Raw genomic sequence first — 20,224 nt, forward strand, 5'->3', positions numbered from 1 at the left:
TATATATATATATATATATATATATATATATATATATATATACAACATCTCTTTTGCCCTTTTTGGGACAGTCTGGTAAAGTAGCCTAGGCTAGACTATAGACTTAATTTTAGCACCACTGAGGCTATTTGATGAAATCATCATAGCACTGCAAGACAAACCGTTTATCTAGTGCATTGATTAAGGTCATTGCCATTTAGGCCTACGACATCATCAAACTTCTCAAAAAGTTGATTTAGAAGTGCCCATCCCCACGTGACTAGGCTACTGTTGTGTCGTGAACGCGCAAAGATATACTGAATGAGCGCGCTCAGTACAACAGCTGCATAGTGTGAGATTTGCAAACATTGAATGCAAGCAATCTGGCTGGCTAACAATTGGCTAACTTAGCTAACCAGAACATTACAGCGGACATGATAAAGTTAAGGTTGGGCTACTTATTAAGTGACTACTAGATTGCTGTCAATCCCGTTACTTTCATAAATACGATGGTTTCGGGTAAGTTTCCCCATTTTGTTAGATACACTAATTTTTTTTATCGTTAACGTGTGTCTTACTTACAGAGTTGCTTAATTCACTGTAAATTAGTACTGTTGTTCGTTATGTATAATTTCAATTATGTGAAATGTCTCCATTAATCTTGTTAATATCAACTTGAATGGAAACTGATGTGGAACTTTATAGCTCTTCTGTTCTGCACTCAAAGCAGGAACTGTTTGTTGAATGCCCTTTTCATGCACCTACCTAACTATGGCTTAGCCAAAGATAGTAGATAGGCTTAGCTCGCTATTCTAACGTTACCGGCCTCAAAACAACAGAAAAGTTTGCTATGGAAGTGCTTAAACGTATAACGTTATTGTACAATAAGCATGAGCTTGAGCCGTTGCAGACCAACATTAACTTATTGTAATTGATAGAACGAACGAGCCCGTTTTCTCTTGAAGTCAGCCTCATCCAGCTGAATAGGTTAACGTTATTGGGCAAGTGTAACGTTAGCTAAAAAGAAACTCTTGCCTGTGTCCCTGGAAGAAAGAAAGACAGGTATACTGGTAAACCTATTGGTCCTGTTGGTGTCGGCTACTCTATTTTATGAAATAGAATTCTAAATCAAATTAGTGTCTTAGTTTTATTAGAATAGTTAATTAATCGTCTTAAATGTATATGATTACTACCAGGTGCCTTAATTGTATTAAGTAATTACGTTGCCAACTATGCTAGGATAGGTAGCTAACCCAATAACCGATGAATTAGTGCTTCTCATCATGTTCTAAAAGTGGGTTCTCTGGTAGACCACATGCCAGAATTCCGCTTTGGCAGATACTGCAGCGCGTTGTCTTAAAAACAAGCAAGCAATAAAGACCGGTTGGGTACTGTGGCACTAACTGGCAAAAACAAATAAAGTGAAATAATTTCGTCTATGGACGCCCCGTTTCACCTCTTATAGTATAGCTACTGATGCCAAACCAAAGTCCCTGACTAACTTTGTTGAAGGTGGTATTTGTCTTGTAACGTTCACCATGTTTACATTACAGTTTATCAGCGTAGATATTTATATATATATATATAGGCCTATATATATACATATATTAGTCCAATGTCAACGTGTTGGGTAGGCTATGTAGAATAGCCGGTGAAGAAGTGGACGAGTAACGTTTTTTTGTCTTCCAAACACGTCTCACGCACGTGTCAGGAAGTGAATTCATAGTAGTGTGTTCTACCTATTAGGGAGACGAATGATCAGGTAGCCTGCCCTACACATAAGAAATCGTATTTTATGTTTTACCTTTAGCATATGTCTCAGGAATAATAGGCTATATGTTAAATGCAAAATCATCACAGAAGTTTCTAGGAGATCATGCTGTGGATGAGTTGTTATTTTGACTTTGACGCCCAGCATTATGATTTAATAATATGCTAACAAAACTGAAAGTTAACGTCACTACTGTCCTGTTGCATGGAAGTGTAAGTTCTCATAAACGTGGTATCTTGAACAAAATCCATCGATTCACGGGAAACGAAGCTCTTCCGAACTTCTGTATACAGTTGAAACCAGAAGTTTACATACATGCTCAAGTTGACTAAATAGAGGAATAAAAAACATCTTTTTGAAATCTTTAAGGACTCCAATTTTCTTTGTGAATGAATAATGCATTGTAAATAAATAAATGTTCTTCCTCAAAAAAAAAAAAAAACATATGTTCAATTCCCATAGAGGCAGGCACATTTTTATTTTTAAAGGCCAGTTTTTTTCATGGATCCAGGATCCTGATAAAGTTCCCTTGGCCTTTGGAATTAAAATAGCCCCACATCATCACATACCCGTCACCATATCTCACAATTGGCATGGGGTACTTTCCATAAGATCATCTCTCAATGCAAATCAAACCAGCTATTCGGCTAACTAAAAAAAAAAAAAAAAAAACATGCCTATATCTAGGTATGGTGAAGGGTATGTGATGTGGGGCTTTTTTAATTCCAAAGGCCAAGGGAACTTTTATCAGGATGCAATAACTGGCCTTTAAAAAGAAAAATTTGCCTGCCTCTATGGGAATTTAACATAGGGGTATGTATACGTATGGCCCCTGTTTTTTTTTTAGGAAGAACATTTATTTATTTACGATACATTATTCATTCACAAAGAAAATTTGTCCTTAAAGGTTGGGGTTTTCTTCATTTTGTTAATTAAGGCATTAAGATCAATTTCCAAAAGATGATTTTACCTTCATCTTTTTAGTCAACTTTAGCATGTGTATGTACAGGGTATGTAAACTTCTGGTTTCAACTGTATGTAGCGAAATGTCTTTGTTTGCAGATCTCTTGTTAATGTCAATAATGCCATGCGTATTGGCCTAGCATACTTGATTTTATTCTTTGTCTTTAATTTTATATCACACTGCGTTATCCATGCTTTAGTGAGAGCATGTGCTTTGGGAATAAATTAAACCAGAAGTGTAGAAGTACTTTGGCATGTTATTATCTTTCTAACTTTCCGGATATATTACAAAATAATGCATTTTAAAATAACCACCTAACACATGCACTCATTCTGAACTGTTTCAGAAGTTCAGTATTTGCAGAGCTCAATTTGACTTGCTGATCTCTTATTCACAGAGCTGTCTGTCTGTATGTTGCTTAAGTGGAACTACTGAGGGATACATTTTAAGCCACACTGCAGGGGTATTTTGGTGTCTGGGTGAAAGCAAATTCATAACAACAAGAAATTGGCTCATTTACCAAGACATGGCAGTCTCCCCTAGACATGCTTTAAAGAATGTCGTTAGTCCAGCTCCACCTTGCCCATAGCTTCAGACAGATGTTTATTTCATGTTTCAAAATTTTTTCTGCATGATAATATGTTTTAAAGTATTCAGTTATTACCAGATAGTATTTGCGGTAAGCCTGTATGCAGTAAGCAGTATTTGGTAATATACCCACTTTTTTGTTTTGGTTAGGCTACACCTTTAACCTGCCTGCATGGCATGCACCTTGGAGGTGATCTTTGATGGCACACTAATGGCTGAGAAATTCTTCATTTCTTCATTTCAGTGAAATTTCTTTTAGCTTTCTTCAGTTTGATTTCCTGAAGCTCTCCACTTAAAACAATGAGAAAGTGAAACTTGAAATACGTTCTCTTTACTTGCTACTGTGTGAAATTGTATGGTTTCTTCTCTGAAAGCATGGGAAGGATCCCTACACAGTAGAGAAATGTGTTTGTGGGTTATGCATACATGTATCATTATTTGATGTAGGCACTTTTTGTTATATGTTTGCTTTCCTTTTCATCAACGTGGCTTTTCTCCATGTATTCACCACAACATATCTGTGTGTCTTCAGGCTAGTGCGGAAACATAACACCGAGGGGAAACATCAAGTAATCAGATGATCTCCAGTGCTGACACACTTGCCCTTCTTCACATCAAGTGGAATTGCTTCAGCTTTTCACATTTACAACATCATGGCTAGCTTCTATGCTCCAAGTTCCCTGGCAGCAGTTAAACTGACTTTCTGACATGGCTGTTAACTGAAGTGGACAAAAGTATTTATCGTCCATCCAAAATCTGCCTACTTTGACCATACTTGGCCACTGGAAGGCCTTGATAGTACTGTTTCAGTCAAGTAGGGGTGAAGAGGCATTCAGGCAAGCTGCCGTACATCTGGAGTCTGACTTCTGAGCTGCAGAAAGATGCCTACTCACCCACTAATCCCATTTATGGAGAGTCCTGACGGACTAGGACAGGACTTTCTCAGCAGCAGCAATGCCAGTATGCCTGGTGCCGGCTCCAGCATGACACCCCATGCCAGTCTTGCACAGAAAAATGATGTCCAGCCAGTAGGCGCCACCCTAGCAGTGGACTGTATGTTTTGTGAACAAAGCTTTCAGCAGCAGGAAGACTTGGGACCACATGTATTGTCCGAGCACCCTACCACACTGTTTGGCCCAGCTGTTTTACGGGTGGAGGCAGAGTTCCGAACCCCTGGCGAACGGCCACGTCCCAGACTAGAAAATGTCAGCGGCCCAGTTGATCTCGAGGAGGCGCCACCTAGCTGTGTGGTGTGTGGACAGGAAGTGGTAGATGCAGCTGAGCTGGAGATTCATATGAAGCGCCATAAGGACTGCTACTGCTACTGTTGTTCAATATGTGGCCGTCGCTTCAAGGAGCCCTGGTTCCTCAAGAACCATATGCGTGCACATGGCAGTAAGGCTCGTGGCCGAACCCTCCAAGACCCTGAGGGTCCAGTCACTATCAATGGGGTTGTGCAGGACCAACCCCTGCCCAGTGGGATGTCAAGCTACCGGTTGTGCATGATCTGTGGATTTTTCTTTGCTGACATGAAGGCACTTACTGAACATAGCCGAGCACATTGCCACAAGTTAGAGTCTGGTGAAGAAGGGGAGGAAGGGCCGTGTGAACAGCGTCCAGAAGATGGCGAAAAGACCCCTACCTGCCAAGATGCATTCCTGAGGCTGTTCCAGCTGCAGCCAGCAGCTCAGACCTTAGAGCAACAGAGGGCCAGCCGTGGAATTGCCCTCAACCCTGTCAACACCTACCAGGCCTGGCAGCTGGCCACCAAGGGGAAAATTATGACCGGAGTCAACGTGGCTAAAGAGCTCAGCCCGGACTCCATATCCGACAATGAGGATTCCTGCTCGGACAAGGAGGAGCTCGGCCGAATATGGGGCTCTGGACAAGGTGGGAGAGAGGAGAGAGCTGGGAAAGATGGCCCTCACGGCCACCTCAAACCCAGCGGAGCGGAGACGCCTTCTCCAGAGCCAGACCAGAAAAGCCTGAGGAAAGACAAGCCCACACACTGCCAGGAGTGTGGAAAGACTTTCCGCACTTACCACCAGCTGGTGTTGCACTCTCGCATCCACAAGAGAGAGCGGGTCGGAGCCGAGAGCCCCACCCCTTCATTGGATGGGAAGGCCTATAGCACTGGCTCAGCTGACAGCACAGGACTGGACAGAACGGAGGAGTATGCAGAAGATGTCTGTGAGAACGGCAATCCAGAGCTCCTTTCAGGTAAGCTGGTGGCAATCCAGAGCATACACTCTCCTTTCAGGTAAGCTGGTGGCAATCCAGAGCTCCTTTCAGGTAAGCTGGTGGCAATCCAGAGCATACTCTCCTTTCAGGTAAGCTGGTGGCAATCTAGAGCATGCTCTCCTTTCAGGTAAGCTGGTGGCTTTACAAACCCTTGTTGCTGAAGCCATCCAAAATCAACAGGTGAGGTTAGCCATCATATGTCTTTCATGGAAATTATATCCACAGTAGAACGTGTTAAGAAAACTGCATGCACTGTATTATTTATATATAAACATATGCATCACTCACTACACATGTAATATGTTTACACACATATTACAGTATTTTCCTTTGAAACAAGCTACTAAAGATATGCCCCTATTGTGATTTTATACCAGAAGTGCTGCCAGTATTTATACACCCTGACCTTAGATCTGATTGAGGTTTTGCAACATGAATGGGTGTGCCAAATCAAAAGCAACCCAAACCTGTAGATCTTGATCAACTGTGACCTTCCAGCACACCTGACTACAAAACAGTAGCTAAGCAGAGACAAGTCTGACAGCCTCCTCTGTGAAAGAGTGTCTTCTTGTTGGCTACTTGTATTAAAGCATCACTTAACAGGGATGTCAGGAAATAGTTCATCTAGAGTAAAGCTAGTTTAAATTTGACCAAAATGTCCAAGGCCTTTTGACAGGTCTACGGGTGCACTAGTTAACAATCTCTAATATAGAATATTAGTTTTCAAGTTCCTCTTCAAATGCTCTTTGGGAGAGTAGATTTGCCACAGCACAGCATTTAAAAGAAATGAGCTCCTCATAATTTTGCAAATGTCATAATTTCCCTTTCCTCAATATTAGATAAAAAAGACGAGAAGTTGAAGCTGAAGATTCTTGCACCGTCACGTACATGCACGTATTGCAGCAAGACCTTTCGCTCCAACTATTACCTCAATATTCATCTCAGGACACATACAGGTGAGTGCAAATGTATCACTTAATTCAGTTAATGCATTCTAAGTCTGTAATTAAAGTAGAATGTGTATTAAATGTATACCTGTCTAATTTTTAAACGTGTGACTTGTTGTGAGTGATTGTACATTTGTGTTGATACAATTATTGACAGCAAAAAAACCTCACAATTTAAGAATTCAATTGTTAAGCCCCATTTTTTCCACACCTCAGGTGAGAAGCCATATAAATGTGAGTACTGTGATTATGCAGCGGCACAGAAGACCTCCCTGAGGTACCATCTCGACCGCCGCCACAGGGACAAGCCTTACACTGAGATCCCAAACATCCCTGTGTCCTCCACTACCCCCACACCCATTACCAAGGAGAAGGAGCCCTCCTACAGGTCCTTCTCCCCTAGTGTTCCCAGCGCTGTGGAGGCTAAGCCTGACACCAGGGATGGCCTGTGTCAACGAAGCACCATGGCCAGCTGCAGCTCAGTGCCACAAGCAAAGGCCGAGCCAGCAGATAGGGTGTCAAAGGTCATCACAGCCTTGAAGTCTGGAGACAAAGATGAGGAACCCCTGAAGGCTGAAGGTGGTGAGGAGTGGGGATCCCCTCTGGACTTGTCTGTGAAAGTGTCTGTGTCGGTAGCGTCTGCCTCTGAGCTTTGCAGCCAGCTGCCCACCAACACCTGCCTGTCCTGCCCCTTCAGCTCCCTCTACCCGGAGGTCCTTCTGATGCACCGGAAGCTGGTCCACAAAGAGAAGCTGGAGCAGAGCAAGCGGCATGCGGGCAGAGGCTCTGGCACTGCCCTAAAACTGAAACGTCACACAGGATGCCCCCCGGCTCTTGAGGGAAGAGATGTGAGCCCTCTGATCACCGTGGACCGCAAGCACCCTCGGAGGACCTCATCTCCGCCACCCCTTCCAGCTCAGCCTCCAAAAGCTGTTGGGAAGAGCCAGCCCTTTCTTAACAAAGCCTTTCATTCTCTGCCTAAATGCTCCTCTCTTAAAAAGCCAGAACTGGACAGACAAGGCACCAGGTTGATCGTTCCGCATCCCAGCCATGTGTCCGGTAAACTGGATCTGGGGCCCACTGAATCATCCTCTGTGGCTGGCAATAAGCAAGTTGCGATGCTACTGGATTGGGACAGAGGTGCGAGTCAAAGGGGAAGTGCACTGTCTTCGGTTCAAGGCAGTGTGGTGTGGCCTTCTGACGCAGTGCGCCTCTGCCTGTCCAGCAGGTTTGCACGGCTTCCACAGAGAGACTATGACGAGCCTGTCACCAAGCGACTTAAGCAGTGTGACTCTGCGTTCGATCTGCCTGGAGCCAGACGGCCACTAGAGGAGCACTCTCATCACCTGCCCCCAGACCTGGCCAGGGTCAGCGTGCTGCCACAGGGCAACGTAGCCTCCGCCGCTGGCCAAGGAAACAAAATGGCCCCCTCTGTGGGCACAGCACCTCGAGACTCGGACAGGAGCGTGATCAGCCTGCTACGCTCCTACAGCCCCAGTGACCTGGCCTCAGTGTATCGTAGCAGCCCCAGTGACCTGGCCTCAGTGTATCGTAGCAACCCCAGCCCTGCTAACCCACATGGCACAGGTACAGCTCTGCGCATCACACACGTTATACAGTCATTTCCTGTGTATTAGCCACATTTTGTATAAGCTGCAAGACTGTGTTTTATGCAAGTTAAAAGAAACAAAACCATAGTAATACCATATTTACTGCCCCTGTGTATGGGAAATTACGGTACTAAAGATATATGTTTAATTGATCAGTTTTCAAACAGTTTTTACCTGAATAGAGCTCTATACACTGGAGTTTTGGTCTGTTGCTTTTGCAACCTCATAAACTGGCACATGTTTTTGTACTAGGGTTAGTAGTTAGCTCTGTAAACAGTTGTTTTCATTACAAAGTGTTTCAGGTAAACACAAAAGGCATTTGAATAAATACTGACTAGTTAAACGTAGTGTAACACAGCTCTGCTCTGTGAGCTTTGCCTGAAGGACCATGAGGTCTCAGTTTGAGCACGAGTAATAATAACATTTGCTAATGCATTAAAGGTAATCTAAGCCAGTGGTTTTCAAAGTGGGGGCCGGGGGCCTCGAGGGGGTGCCAGGGGGGCCTCAGCAAGTTGGAAGGAAAAATAAAAGCAACAAATAAATACATTTGAAAAATGTAAAATATACCTATTATTATGAGGGTTGTTATACAATGCCATTATAATAATTTGTCACATATCTGAACATTATATTTTCCATGATAATGACTGGGAATAATAGTAGAATGATAGCTCTCATATAGCAGAAAGCCCCAAATGCAATTTTTACACACTGTATGCTCCATCGCAAAGTGCTTGCGGCTAAAATAATTATTAGGATTAGCTTAATGTATTTTTACATTTGCCGTAGTATTGTAGATGGGTTTAATAACGCATCAAGGGGGTCCTTGGCCAGAACCTAGTGGTATTTGGGGGGCCTTGTCGTGGAAAAGTTTGGGAACCCCTGATCTAAGCGATGCTGGCTAACGTCACTTCTGTTGACGTTCAAACAAGACAGAGCTAGTTCGCCCCTCCCTCCCTCTCCCCCCCCCGTACAACTGAAACTCTCCTGAACGTGAACACCATTTTTAGAGCCTGGGGCATAAAAAAAAAAAATTTGATTTCATTCGAGTTGTTTTTTTTTAAACATTTATTTTAACTAATGACATAGAAGACATTCGACACTTTCGTGCGTCCATGTGGTTAAATCTGACTTAAATGCCAGTGTTATGATGGAGTGGCATAATGCTGTCCAGAAAATCTCCGACCTGGAAAGATGCAGACATCACGGAGCTACTGTCCATGAGGGCATACAACATTTTGATAGAACACATGAAGGGAACGGCAAGAGACGTTGTAGCCTACAACTGCATGGCAAGGCCAAACAAATTCAAAAGACTGAATCACCATAAGCAGAAGGCGCTGAAAAGGCAGTAGCCTACAGCTACTTCGTGGAGGACAATAACAGGAGTATTTAATAAATTGTTAGCCAACACGGTTTTCTGTTCATTGATACCTCGCTGAGCTCGCTGATATTTGTTGAGCATATATGCCTAGAGAAAATGAAAACGAAGAAAAGCCAACTTTGTTACAAACTCCTTACGTAAAAGCAATAGACACATGGGGAGAGGGAGAGAGAACAACTTCACTGTTATGTTAGTATTTTGTTTATTGCTTAAAAACGTTGTATGATGGCCTTGAAGTCTTGAGTTAGCCTACTGAATTGGCTGGTAGCCTACCATAAAGTTTGTGCATGCTCTCTCTCCAACGCAAACCAGATGTGGGGTTCTATAGCCAAGTAATTCTAGTACATAACGTTGAAAACAGATAAATGTGTTTATTCGAAGCACACATACAAATACTGTTTGCTTACTTGACTAGCCTACTTCAAGTATTAGCCTATGCACAATAGATTAGTCTTCTTTAGCTTACATAATGCATAGGCTACACTTTGTAAACAAAAAGCAGCTGTGACAGGCAGCGGCCGCATATATTCTGCGTCATATCTCGCATCTTGTGAACTCTACAAGCCCCCACCCCTCACTCGACAACCACACAGAGATTTTGTAATGTGCGTGTATGTCGTTCCCACATACGTCCGTATAAGGTCAGTATTAGGTCCGCAGGTTAGCATCATATCTGAATCATCCGAAGGGTAGGACCTCCGTTTGACAAACCTCCGCATGTACTCCTGAGGTTATATCTGAAAGCGCTAAGTGAGACGCAAGCCTTCCAATCCACTCAGAAATGTAATTAGGCTACTCTCACGTCCTTAAAGGGGCAGGCAGTCAATTAGACGTACACCATGAAGTGTAGTCAAATAGTTTAAATCAATATGAAATTACTAGATACTTACTTGGCTATTAGTAATTATGCAGGCCACAGACTATGAATTATTAAAAAGATATGAACTTAATATGAATTACAAAATATATGAATGTATTGAAACATATGACATGATGCCATCTCTTTAGGTGACTGTCTTTTTTGGACAGTTCTACGAAAGGTTATACTGCTTTGTGAATTACCTCAGTCAAAGCATTTTCACAAATAAAGTAGGCCTACTTTGATTTTCTGTAATCCTTACTGTTTACCTTTGATTATCCTTTTTTAATAAGCATCAAGATTATCAGTGTGATTTTGGTCTTACTAACCTTAATTGCCCTAAATTAAAAAAAAAAAAATCACAACTATTTTTGCAATTTTCACTTCCTCCTGCAATTTCTCCACAAGAAACAGCTAAAAACACCGCAACTTCCATCCAGGCATTTTAGGCCGTAACAGTCTCAAAAAACCTTGTGAAATCCTGGAGGGACTGATTTTCTACCTATCCCTTACTGCCACTGGGGGAAAAAAAAAAAATTCCCTACCGACCCATGGCCTCAACTGACAACCAACCAAACCAAAACTTTTTTTTTTTTTTATGCCTGGGCTGTCTACAGAGACTGTTTTTTTACAGTGTATTCAGGGGACAGGCAGATTGTGAGGAGATGTTTGCTGTATGTGACAAAAATTGGTTGTAAATAACTATTTAGCATGATTTTTTTTTTTTTTTTTTCCATCGTCAATTATTGCTGCCTACAGCACAGCACTCACACCCATAGTAACAACTGTAAAAGGGAAAAACATGTCTTTGTACAGTCAACTCTGCTACTAACTATTGCTTCTGTTGTTTATAGTGGGCAGATCCTTGCTGTACCCTCAGTACTCTGGTAGCCTGCTGCAGAGGCCAGAGCCTCCCCAGGCAGGCCGACAGGAGCCCAAACACAGCCGACCCTCAGAGAAGAACTCCTAGCACTCATCATGGTGAGTTAGCAGTACATACAATGTACACTACTCTCTTATAGCGTACCAACTGGACATGGTTGTCTTTTTTTGTGTGATTAATTTATAGTGTTACAAGAGGTGCTCTAAGCGATGACACGCGGTTTCTAAGCTAAAAAATGTTTTGTCGCATACAGCAAACATCTCACAATCCACTAGCTGCCTGTCCCCTGAATACACTGTAAAAAACGGTCTCTGTAGACAGCCCAGGCTCCAAAATCGGCAACAAAAACAGCCTGGTGCAGCCTGGACCATGAAACATAACATGAAACTTTTCCAGCCATTCACTGACAAGATGTGCGTTCAGGAGAGTTTCAGTTGCACAGGAGGTATGGGGAGGGAGGAGCGAGATAGAAGACACAAAGAGACAGAAGTGACAGTACCCAACATCGCTTAGAGAACCTTTTAAGTATTTTGGATTCCCAACCTGCAATGTTAAAGCAGCACTATGCAAGTTTTTTACCTTAATACAACAGCTTCGAAGCCAAAAAGGATGGTAAACAAACCTGTAATAGTGGAATCGTTTACCTGGCATAGCCATAGACCATAGTTGGTTAGCGGAAAACCAGCCTTGAAACTTCAGGTCTCATCCACCAGGATCTTCTTGCGAGAAACATTACCTGGTTCGTAGATATAGCTCTTTGGAGATAGTCTTTGCCTGTTACTTCTCCTTCGGCTCCAAAACAAAAGTGCATGCACCGAGTACAGCAGGAAAGACTTAAGTCGTGAGAAGTATTTACAACGACAAGGTAAAATATAAGTATTTTGCAACTCATAAAATGCCAGGAAATGGTGAATCAGTGTTTTCCAAAGCCCAAGATTATGGGCCGGGGTTCGGCAGTGATCTAGGCAGCCGGAAGCTACGTCAAATTGAGGACTCTGAATGGGCAAGACCTCTCCTTTAAAGTGAAATTGAACCGATCACATGCAACCACTGTTAAATTCTGATCTACAGTACCCTCTAGAATTATTGACACCTTTGGTAAAGTGGACTAAAAACAGGTATAAAAATAATCTTTTTGGTGATTTTATTGTAATCTCACAATAAAAACAATGAGGACAAATCCAACCTTAAAGGGAAGCAAATTTAAAAATATCATAAGAAAAATCTCATAAAGAATAAATAGAAGCATTTTCCGGTTCATATTTACAGATAAAACACATTCCATAAGAACCACTGTTGGAGAGTTACAGAAAAAGGTATCATCTTGGGGTCTCCAAGTCCCCCATAAAATCCTCAAATGACCTCACTGCTAATAGATTATTTAGAGGGCAGTTACATTTACAATTTACATGTATTAATTTAGCAGACACTGTTGTCCAAAGTGACTTATGTCAGCTATATTACAAGGGATTACATTGTCCCCAGAGCAACTTTGGGGACTACCACCACCCCGGACATGCCAGGTAAAAGCATTTCCGGTCATTTAAATACAAATATAAACGGCAGGAATTACTAAATGGTACAGTGACTTTGTCTGGAATTGTGGTCTATTGTCAGATGAAATGAAAATTGCGTTCTGTGGCAAAAACACGGGTGTGTTTGGCGTATATAGAGGAACGACTATACTGAAAAGAACCCCATGCCTAATGAGAATTATGGTGGAGGGGCTGTGAATATTGTGGGTCTGTTTTTATTCCCAAAGGCCTTGGGAACCTAATTAAGGTGCACGGTATCATGAACCCCCAAGAAAAACCTGAACATTGGCAATGGAAATCTGTCAATCTCTGCCAAGACACTAAAAGTGGGTAATGATTGGATTATTCATCAGGTCACTGAACCAAAACAAACGTCCAGATTAAAGTCAAAGTGGTAACCTGGATGCCAGCCGAACTAGCCCCGCCCACAACATTTGAGGTTGGGAAGTTCGGTCTGCAATTGTTCCGTTGAGGTGCAACTATACCTGAACCAGAGCTGTTCAGACCAATCAAATTGTCTGGGCGGGCTTTATACGATGAGTACGATGAATTAGTCATACTATGTGCAAAAAAGTTAACATACAGCCCTGGTATCGCACATATCTCATGTCCTATTATGTCTGATATGCCATGCTGATGTTATAACCCTAAAATAACTAGCCCTTGTCACTTCACACATGAAACATAAAAAATTAAATGCAAAAAACAATAAATGAATGAAATGTAAATGATATTGATTTTTGTAATGATATGATAATTGTAAAAATGTATCGTTAGATTAGTCGACTAATTGAAAAAAATAATCAATAGAATCATTTATAAAATAATCGTTTGGGGCAACCCTAATGCAGACTGCAGGAATGTCCACCAAAGCCGTTGCCCGTCTATTGAATGTAAACGTGGTTACAGATTTTGACAGATTTCGCAAAGTTTGAGGGAACCTTTTTGGGCATAGAAGAGAACAAACAAGCATTTATACTTTTGCTGAGTAGCCGATGTATTAGAGATTGCATTGTACAATTTCATAAGCCTTATTTAGATGACACTAAGAGGCTGTCCTTTAAAAAACCTGAAAAGTCTTTTGCTCTCTTTTCAGGTCTGTAGTGTTCAAAGCATTCTCCTACTTCAAATGCAACTGGATGGAAGGCTTGGACCTCCACTAACAAGCTGTGACCCTTTTTGTGTGCTCATATATCTCACTACATGAGATGTGTTGGACTCTTGTAGTTTTGTGGTTGTGAGTGGATAAACATTGTATGACTGAGAGATTGGTTTATTGGTGTGGTTGGAAGCTGAAACTTTCTCAATCTATCCTCACTGCTACTTATTTGTTTTGGAGTATAGTTTATAAACAGCAGAAAGTGGGCACCCTCTTTTGAAGCCCTTACACCATGTACTTTAATGTTGTTCATCTTCCCAAGATGGCCATATTCAGAGAATGGTCCAGGAATGGTATAAAAAAAGGAACATCATTCATGATAGATGCCAAATCTCTTGATTATCTTGTTACCAATGAAGCTTTTGGTGCACAGTCTGTTGTAATAATGTTTAATGAATGAAAGCGTTTCTATTATTCTATTCAGTTAGACGGCTATGTAGGTTTGAGGTGAGGTTTAACAGAATTTAAAGGTATGGAAGAGAACAAAATATCCATTTCAAATATACATCTAAGTCAACTCTTGTTCAATGCATAATAATGTTCTTACTCTGAAACCGGTTGAAACGTGTGTGTGCGTGTGCGTGTGTGCGCACGTGTGTGGTACATGGTCAGCTGAGGAGAAAATTTGATTGATGTTTGTCTTGTGCACACTCCATTTGTCAAAAACCCCACAACAGTTTCTTTTTGCTCTGCTCTGGATAAGAGAAGTATAAAAACCTGTAGCTGTCGCGAGTCTCCCTGAGCTCAAGCTCTGACTCCATCAGCACTTCTGGGGGATCCTGTGTAGGTGTTGGTTCACCACAAGCACTGTGACTACTACTACTACTACTACTACTACTACTACTACTACTACTGGGACCCAGGTTGGCTGTTGGCAACAGCCCTGGTTTTTCAGGCCTGTGATCAACTTTATTTGCATTTTATTTAAAGTCAATGTGTTACACATCAGAATGATTGTGATATGGTGTTGTCATTTTTTGTTTGTATATTTATTTTCAACACGTGGTGTTTTTTATTTGTCTACATGGGCCAATCTCAGTGAATGTATGCTTGCTATTGTCTACATGGGCCAATCTCAGTGAATGTATGCTTGCTATTGTCTACATGATCCAATCTCAGTGAATGTATGCTTGCTATTGTCTGTATGCTTATTTCAAGTTCTGCCGTGTCATGTCTTAGAACATTGATGGACTAATGCCTATCCCAGTCTTCTTACAGCCTGATTTATACTTGAAACCAGTGTGCATCAATTTGAGAAGGGTATTTCTGTTGTTTTTTTACTTGTGTTGATGGATTCACATTGTAATGCTGGCCAACAACCAAGATGGTGTGGTACAGATAAAGGAGCCTGGCATAGACATGCTCTGATTAGACTCACTACTGAGGTACCGACTGATGACCTGCCACAGGTACTGTTTACTGGATAGGGGGGGTCTGCAGTTTGACCCTGTGCTGCTTGGACATTGTGTTTTGTCTTTAAAAGGTCATTGCCTGGACTGTTGTTAACTTTTGATAACTTTTGTTTTAACCACCACTTTCACATCTTTCCACCTTCAGTCCTGGTAAAGAATGCATAGTATTATTTAGATTGTCTTGGCACTTTCATTAGGCGATTGTGTGGGTGTCCTCCCCCCCCCCCCCCCCCCCCCCCTCAGCTATATGTGGTGGTGTCCGCAGAGTGACCCCAAATAGTATTTTGCCCAGCTCTGAAATTCTTGTAACTCTTATGTGAATTTAGAGAGAAAGGGCAGTAATGAATTTCCCATTGTAAAAAATGGGATTTTGTAGATTTCTTCACTTTGGATCAGATAGATTGTGTTGTGTTTAAATGGCTAGAGTTTTGTGTGATGAGTAATGTCTGGAATGGGTTTGGCCAGTGTGTGCACTGTCAGTATTATGCACTGATGGCTTTTGAATACATTTTTGTCTTGGGGACCACTTGAGTATCGTTTCATTGTTCCTGTGACATTCTGTCATCTTCTGTAAACCTTGTATATGTTTAAGCAGCTGTGGTTGTATTAGTTTTTGTAAATATTCCTTCAGTTTTGATACATTTTCTTAGGAGTATCTCCAACGTGTCATCTATGTGCACGTGTTCTACTGCACAAGGGATCAGGATCCACACAGATATCTGTGAGTGGTTGGTGTGGAGGAGGACATTTCAGATATTGTTGTCAAAATGTCAAGTCTTATCAATTAAAATCATAGAAGCTGTATTGATTTAAAGTTTAAATGTTTTTCAGCCTTAAGACCATTCTATCATGTCAACTTTTGCCAGTGAGTAATGAAATTGATTTGGTCTACAATTCCTTCTATTAAGAAAAAAAAAAATGACCACGTGGTGATAATGGTGTGAGTAAGATAACGTTGCAAATAAATATGAAGACTTGACCAAGTGGCTGCATTATTTAGCGATGACTGTGATGGCGCAAGGTCTGCTCCAGGGGGCAGTGCTGGGACATTTTTTCACAACTGTCCCCATGCAACATTGACAGGAGTGCATATCCAGAGTTAAACTCTGTCATAAAGCATGACCGTGTATCACTTCTATTGACTGGTATAGATGCATACACACATCCAGAATGTCTTATCTATTCATTTTTTTACCATGAACTACCATTTTCTTGTGTAATTGTGTAAGTTTAAATCCACATGTGGTAATGTTATCTTTTTAGTGCCAGGATGGCGCCATTCTAGAGAAATGCTCCCACATTTGCCCTGTGGGTGGCATACTGGCATCTGGGCATACCACAGTTCACATGACCCTACACTGAGAGGAGACTGGCAGAGCACATCATAATGGTGCATTCTGTCAACTGTAAATTGCATGGGGCAGTCTCCACATTAAAAAACACACCCCCAACTCTTGCCTGCTTTCTTTTTTAGTGTAGCACATCTGTTTTGTGTCTCCTCCCCAGGGCCTGTGCAGTGTAATCTATTGCATTAGCTCACATTAGTGCATATTGCCCATGGGCCTCCATAATCACACAACGCAAAATGAGCATTTCACTTAGCATCACCCTCACAGGCACACACACACACACACACAAGCGTGCAGACGCCTGGCACTGAGGGAAGGGACCCAGACACAGCTGGACGTCACACACCCTCTGTTGTCACGGCTCCCAGTCAGGGACAATGCCCTTGAATTCTTTCGGCTTTCAGAACCCACTCAAGGATTTACTGTCAGACGTTTGACTTTAATGAGGCAGGATCTTCCCTCTGCTTGATGAGTTCTGCTGTGTGTTGCTGTGCAGTTGTAGAGCTGCCATTGATGCATATTAGCAGTTTGTTTAATTTTATGTCATCAGATGCTATATCATCAATTAAACTCATCATGCATGGTGCTTAAAATAGGAATGGGCTTGTGCCCCACCACCCCAAAATAGTCACAAATTGCATGGAGTACATCAGTTTCTATGTCGTGTGTGTGTGTGTGTATGTATGTATGTATGTATGTATGTGTATATATATATATATATACATACACATTACACACACACGTGGAACTATTTGTAAACGAAATATGAGTTGATACACGAGTTGCTACATGTTTGGTAGCCTACGACAGTGTAATGGCTTGTGGTCTGTTCTGTGGTTCCTGCTGCCTGTGGCCTTTGTGGGCAGGCAGGCTGGGTTTCCTCCTGGTGGCTGCCACTCCTGCTGATACAGAACCGGACTCAGCAGCCCGACTCCCACACCGCAAAGCCAACTCCAGGTAAAGGCCCGAAATAGCTGAACGACATCTTAATTAGACTCCTGTGGCACGCAAGTGGAGGTGCAACACAACAGCTTGTCCCACACAGCATTTAGTGAAGAAAAGGAACCCCCACAGAACAAAATGTCTCCTAAGACAGAGTGAGGTCATATGTGACAACGAATTCCATCAAAGCCTTCTAAACATAATATTATGATATGTCCAGTCCAAACATTCCTCCAGATGTCAATCCTGACCTCAGCTTCCTCTGAGGTAGGTTTTGTAATGTTCACACACTTCTACGGATGTTGGTATAATTAGGCAAAATGTTAGCTGTATTATGCTAAAATGATCTATTCTGTGCACATGCATAGTCCCAATTTATCTATATTTTAGAAATTGAGTTAAATGAGGTTAATGTATGAAGTCACTGATTTGACACTGGAAAATGGTGTGGCTAAGTATCCGTCACTGTTTTGACCTCTCATGAGTGTCTGGGCAAAGATTCCACATTTGTTTTGGTGCTCTTCTCTGAGCCTGTCCTCTCTGAACCTATGGTGCCACGCCAGCAGGCTGAGCTCATGGACAGATTGCTTGCAGCAGCCTAGGACAGTTCATCATCATCACCGTCGCTCAACCCAACAGAGGAAGAGCAGTGGCCATGTGGTGCACCCGGAAGCAGAACCCCGGCTGCCCAAACCCCAAGCATCGGGAAAGGGACCGAGGCGTCAGGAGACGGCCAGGACCATATGGAGCAGGCGGAGAAGGCACAATCCCCGCGCCGAGAATAATGGATGGTGTGTCATGTTTCATGTCGCAGGGAAGCCGTCAAGAGACCTAGAACAGGGAAATCAAACCATGTTGCCAACAGCCAAAGCGACGTTTGCAGCATTTAAAGATTTTGGCTTTCTCCCCTACCAAAGCTGCATCCCAGAGAGAGGGCCATGAGGCTTTGTCTGTGGAAGCTGATGTGGCTGCACATGGGGATCCTGTACTCTATGTCTGATCATGACTCTGGGATGATCATAGTGGCTGTCTGGGATGAGTTTTGAGCACTGATGAGAAAGTGCAAAAACAGGTACGCTTGTACTAGCCCTACATTCCACACATCTGTTGTGATGTGCATAACATGTGGACATTAAACTGCTGTTAACACTCATCTCATGCCACCATGTCTATTATACACATGTGCGCATGTATGTTAATTAATGACAGACAGCATCAGAATGAATATGAGCAATTATCTTTTGTAATGTTCTGATTCTGCTTATGGTCATCGTGACTAGATTTCCTCTTTTCCACAACCATTTTGTCAAGGCAAGAAGGTTGGGGAGGTGGACAGAGAGCCCTGCACCTTCCATGATTCCCCTGGTGTCTCAAAGCCTGTGGCATCCCCCACACTCCCACTCAGCAGCGATCCTCCTCACACTGGCCTTATGCCGATTAACTAATTCACTTTAAACTCCTTTCTCTTTACAGGAAGGAGGAAGAGGAGGAGCTGATGACAGTAGGCTTTAGCAGCATATCTCTTCCTCCTCCCTCACTGGCACGGATGGGGAAGGGGAGGGAATGGGGACATTTTTTTGCCGGGGGGGGGAAAGACCACATGCTTGTTAAGTGGCCCCCCCTCTCTCCGTTTTCCCCCACCTCCTTCTCTTGTTATTTCTTTTCTGTGCCTTGTGCCCCCCACCTGCATGTGGAATCAAGCCCGCCCCTCCCCTCGCTACCTCGCTCTGTGTCAGAATTACACTTAAGTGCTGTTGGCGATACCCATGAGTAAGCCCTATAAAAGCCCAGGCATGGGCCCACGCGTTATTGTTTCTCGCGGATGATTGATTGATAGATGGCTGCTGACACTTCAATGAAGCTGTTTCCACTGCCATCTCTATCCCATGATGTGCAGCGTATATTCGCTATCCACGCCTCATTGCACGGCTATGTCATTCCTGGAACTTCATTTACACCACCTTCCCTCAAGGACCTTCTCTCTCTCCTCTTTTTCTCTCCCCCTCTCTCATTCTCTCTTTCCCTTTTTCTCTCTCTGTCTCTGTATCACGTCTTCTTTTTGTCTGTTCTTTCTCCTCCCTTTATTGTGTCAAAATGGGCCATTTCTTGTCATCTCTGCAGGAGCTGGAGTCATTTGCTTGGGACAATAAAACAAAAGGTGCAGTGAGGTTATTTACTGGAAATGTGTGTCTAGCATGGTGTGCTGTGCTCTGCTGTGTGTGTGTGTTTGTGGACTTGGAGGTATATCTTGAGGATACAGTTTTATTCTACTAAAACCTACGTACCTCTTTAACCTGAAAGACACAAAACATCTGATATCCAAATAATCATTTCTCCATCTTCAATTTCAGAATGTTTTTTCTCAAAATAACAGCTTAAGAATTATTACTTTGCAGCAGTGGAAGAGAGTATGATTTTTTCAGAGACAATTGCTCATTTTTCTCTCATATGAGGAGCAGATGGTGGGCTAGCATCGGAGCAGTGGCTTTCTGGGATGGCAGCCATGAGACGCCCCCTCAGGTGCCATCCAGCCCCGCACACAGGGAGCATGATGGGTAGGACATGGCACCTCCTACCAAATCATGCCCGTCTGTTCACTTT

The 20,224-nt window shown here is 42.6% G+C and overlaps 1 protein-coding gene across 2 annotated transcripts in view; it reads left to right on the forward strand.

Moving 5' to 3' along the window:
- Positions 1–282: 282 nt before the first annotated feature.
- znf217 (zinc finger protein 217) overlaps positions 283–20,224 on the forward strand; it is a 31,474-nt gene continuing 11,532 nt past the window's right edge. The window contains exons 1-6 of one of the 2 annotated variants that reach the window (XM_042098862.1): positions 283–498; positions 3,835–5,522; positions 6,383–6,499; positions 6,707–8,077; positions 11,198–11,324; positions 13,858–16,311. In XM_042098862.1, coding sequence (XP_041954796.1) covers positions 4,184–5,522; positions 6,383–6,499; positions 6,707–8,077; positions 11,198–11,313 — 2,943 coding nt within the window. In that variant the 5' untranslated portion in view covers positions 283–498; positions 3,835–4,183 and the 3' untranslated portion in view covers positions 11,314–11,324; positions 13,858–16,311. Of the gene's footprint in view, positions 499–3,834; positions 5,523–6,382; positions 6,500–6,706; positions 8,078–11,197; positions 11,325–13,857; positions 16,312–20,224 lie in introns of those variants that run through there. The other variant, XM_042098863.1, reaches the window with a different exon arrangement.

Source organism: Alosa sapidissima, chromosome 7 (genome assembly GCF_018492685.1).
Source record: "Alosa sapidissima isolate fAloSap1 chromosome 7, fAloSap1.pri, whole genome shotgun sequence".
In the NCBI taxonomy this organism is placed as follows: Eukaryota; Metazoa; Chordata; class Actinopteri; order Clupeiformes; family Clupeidae; genus Alosa; species Alosa sapidissima.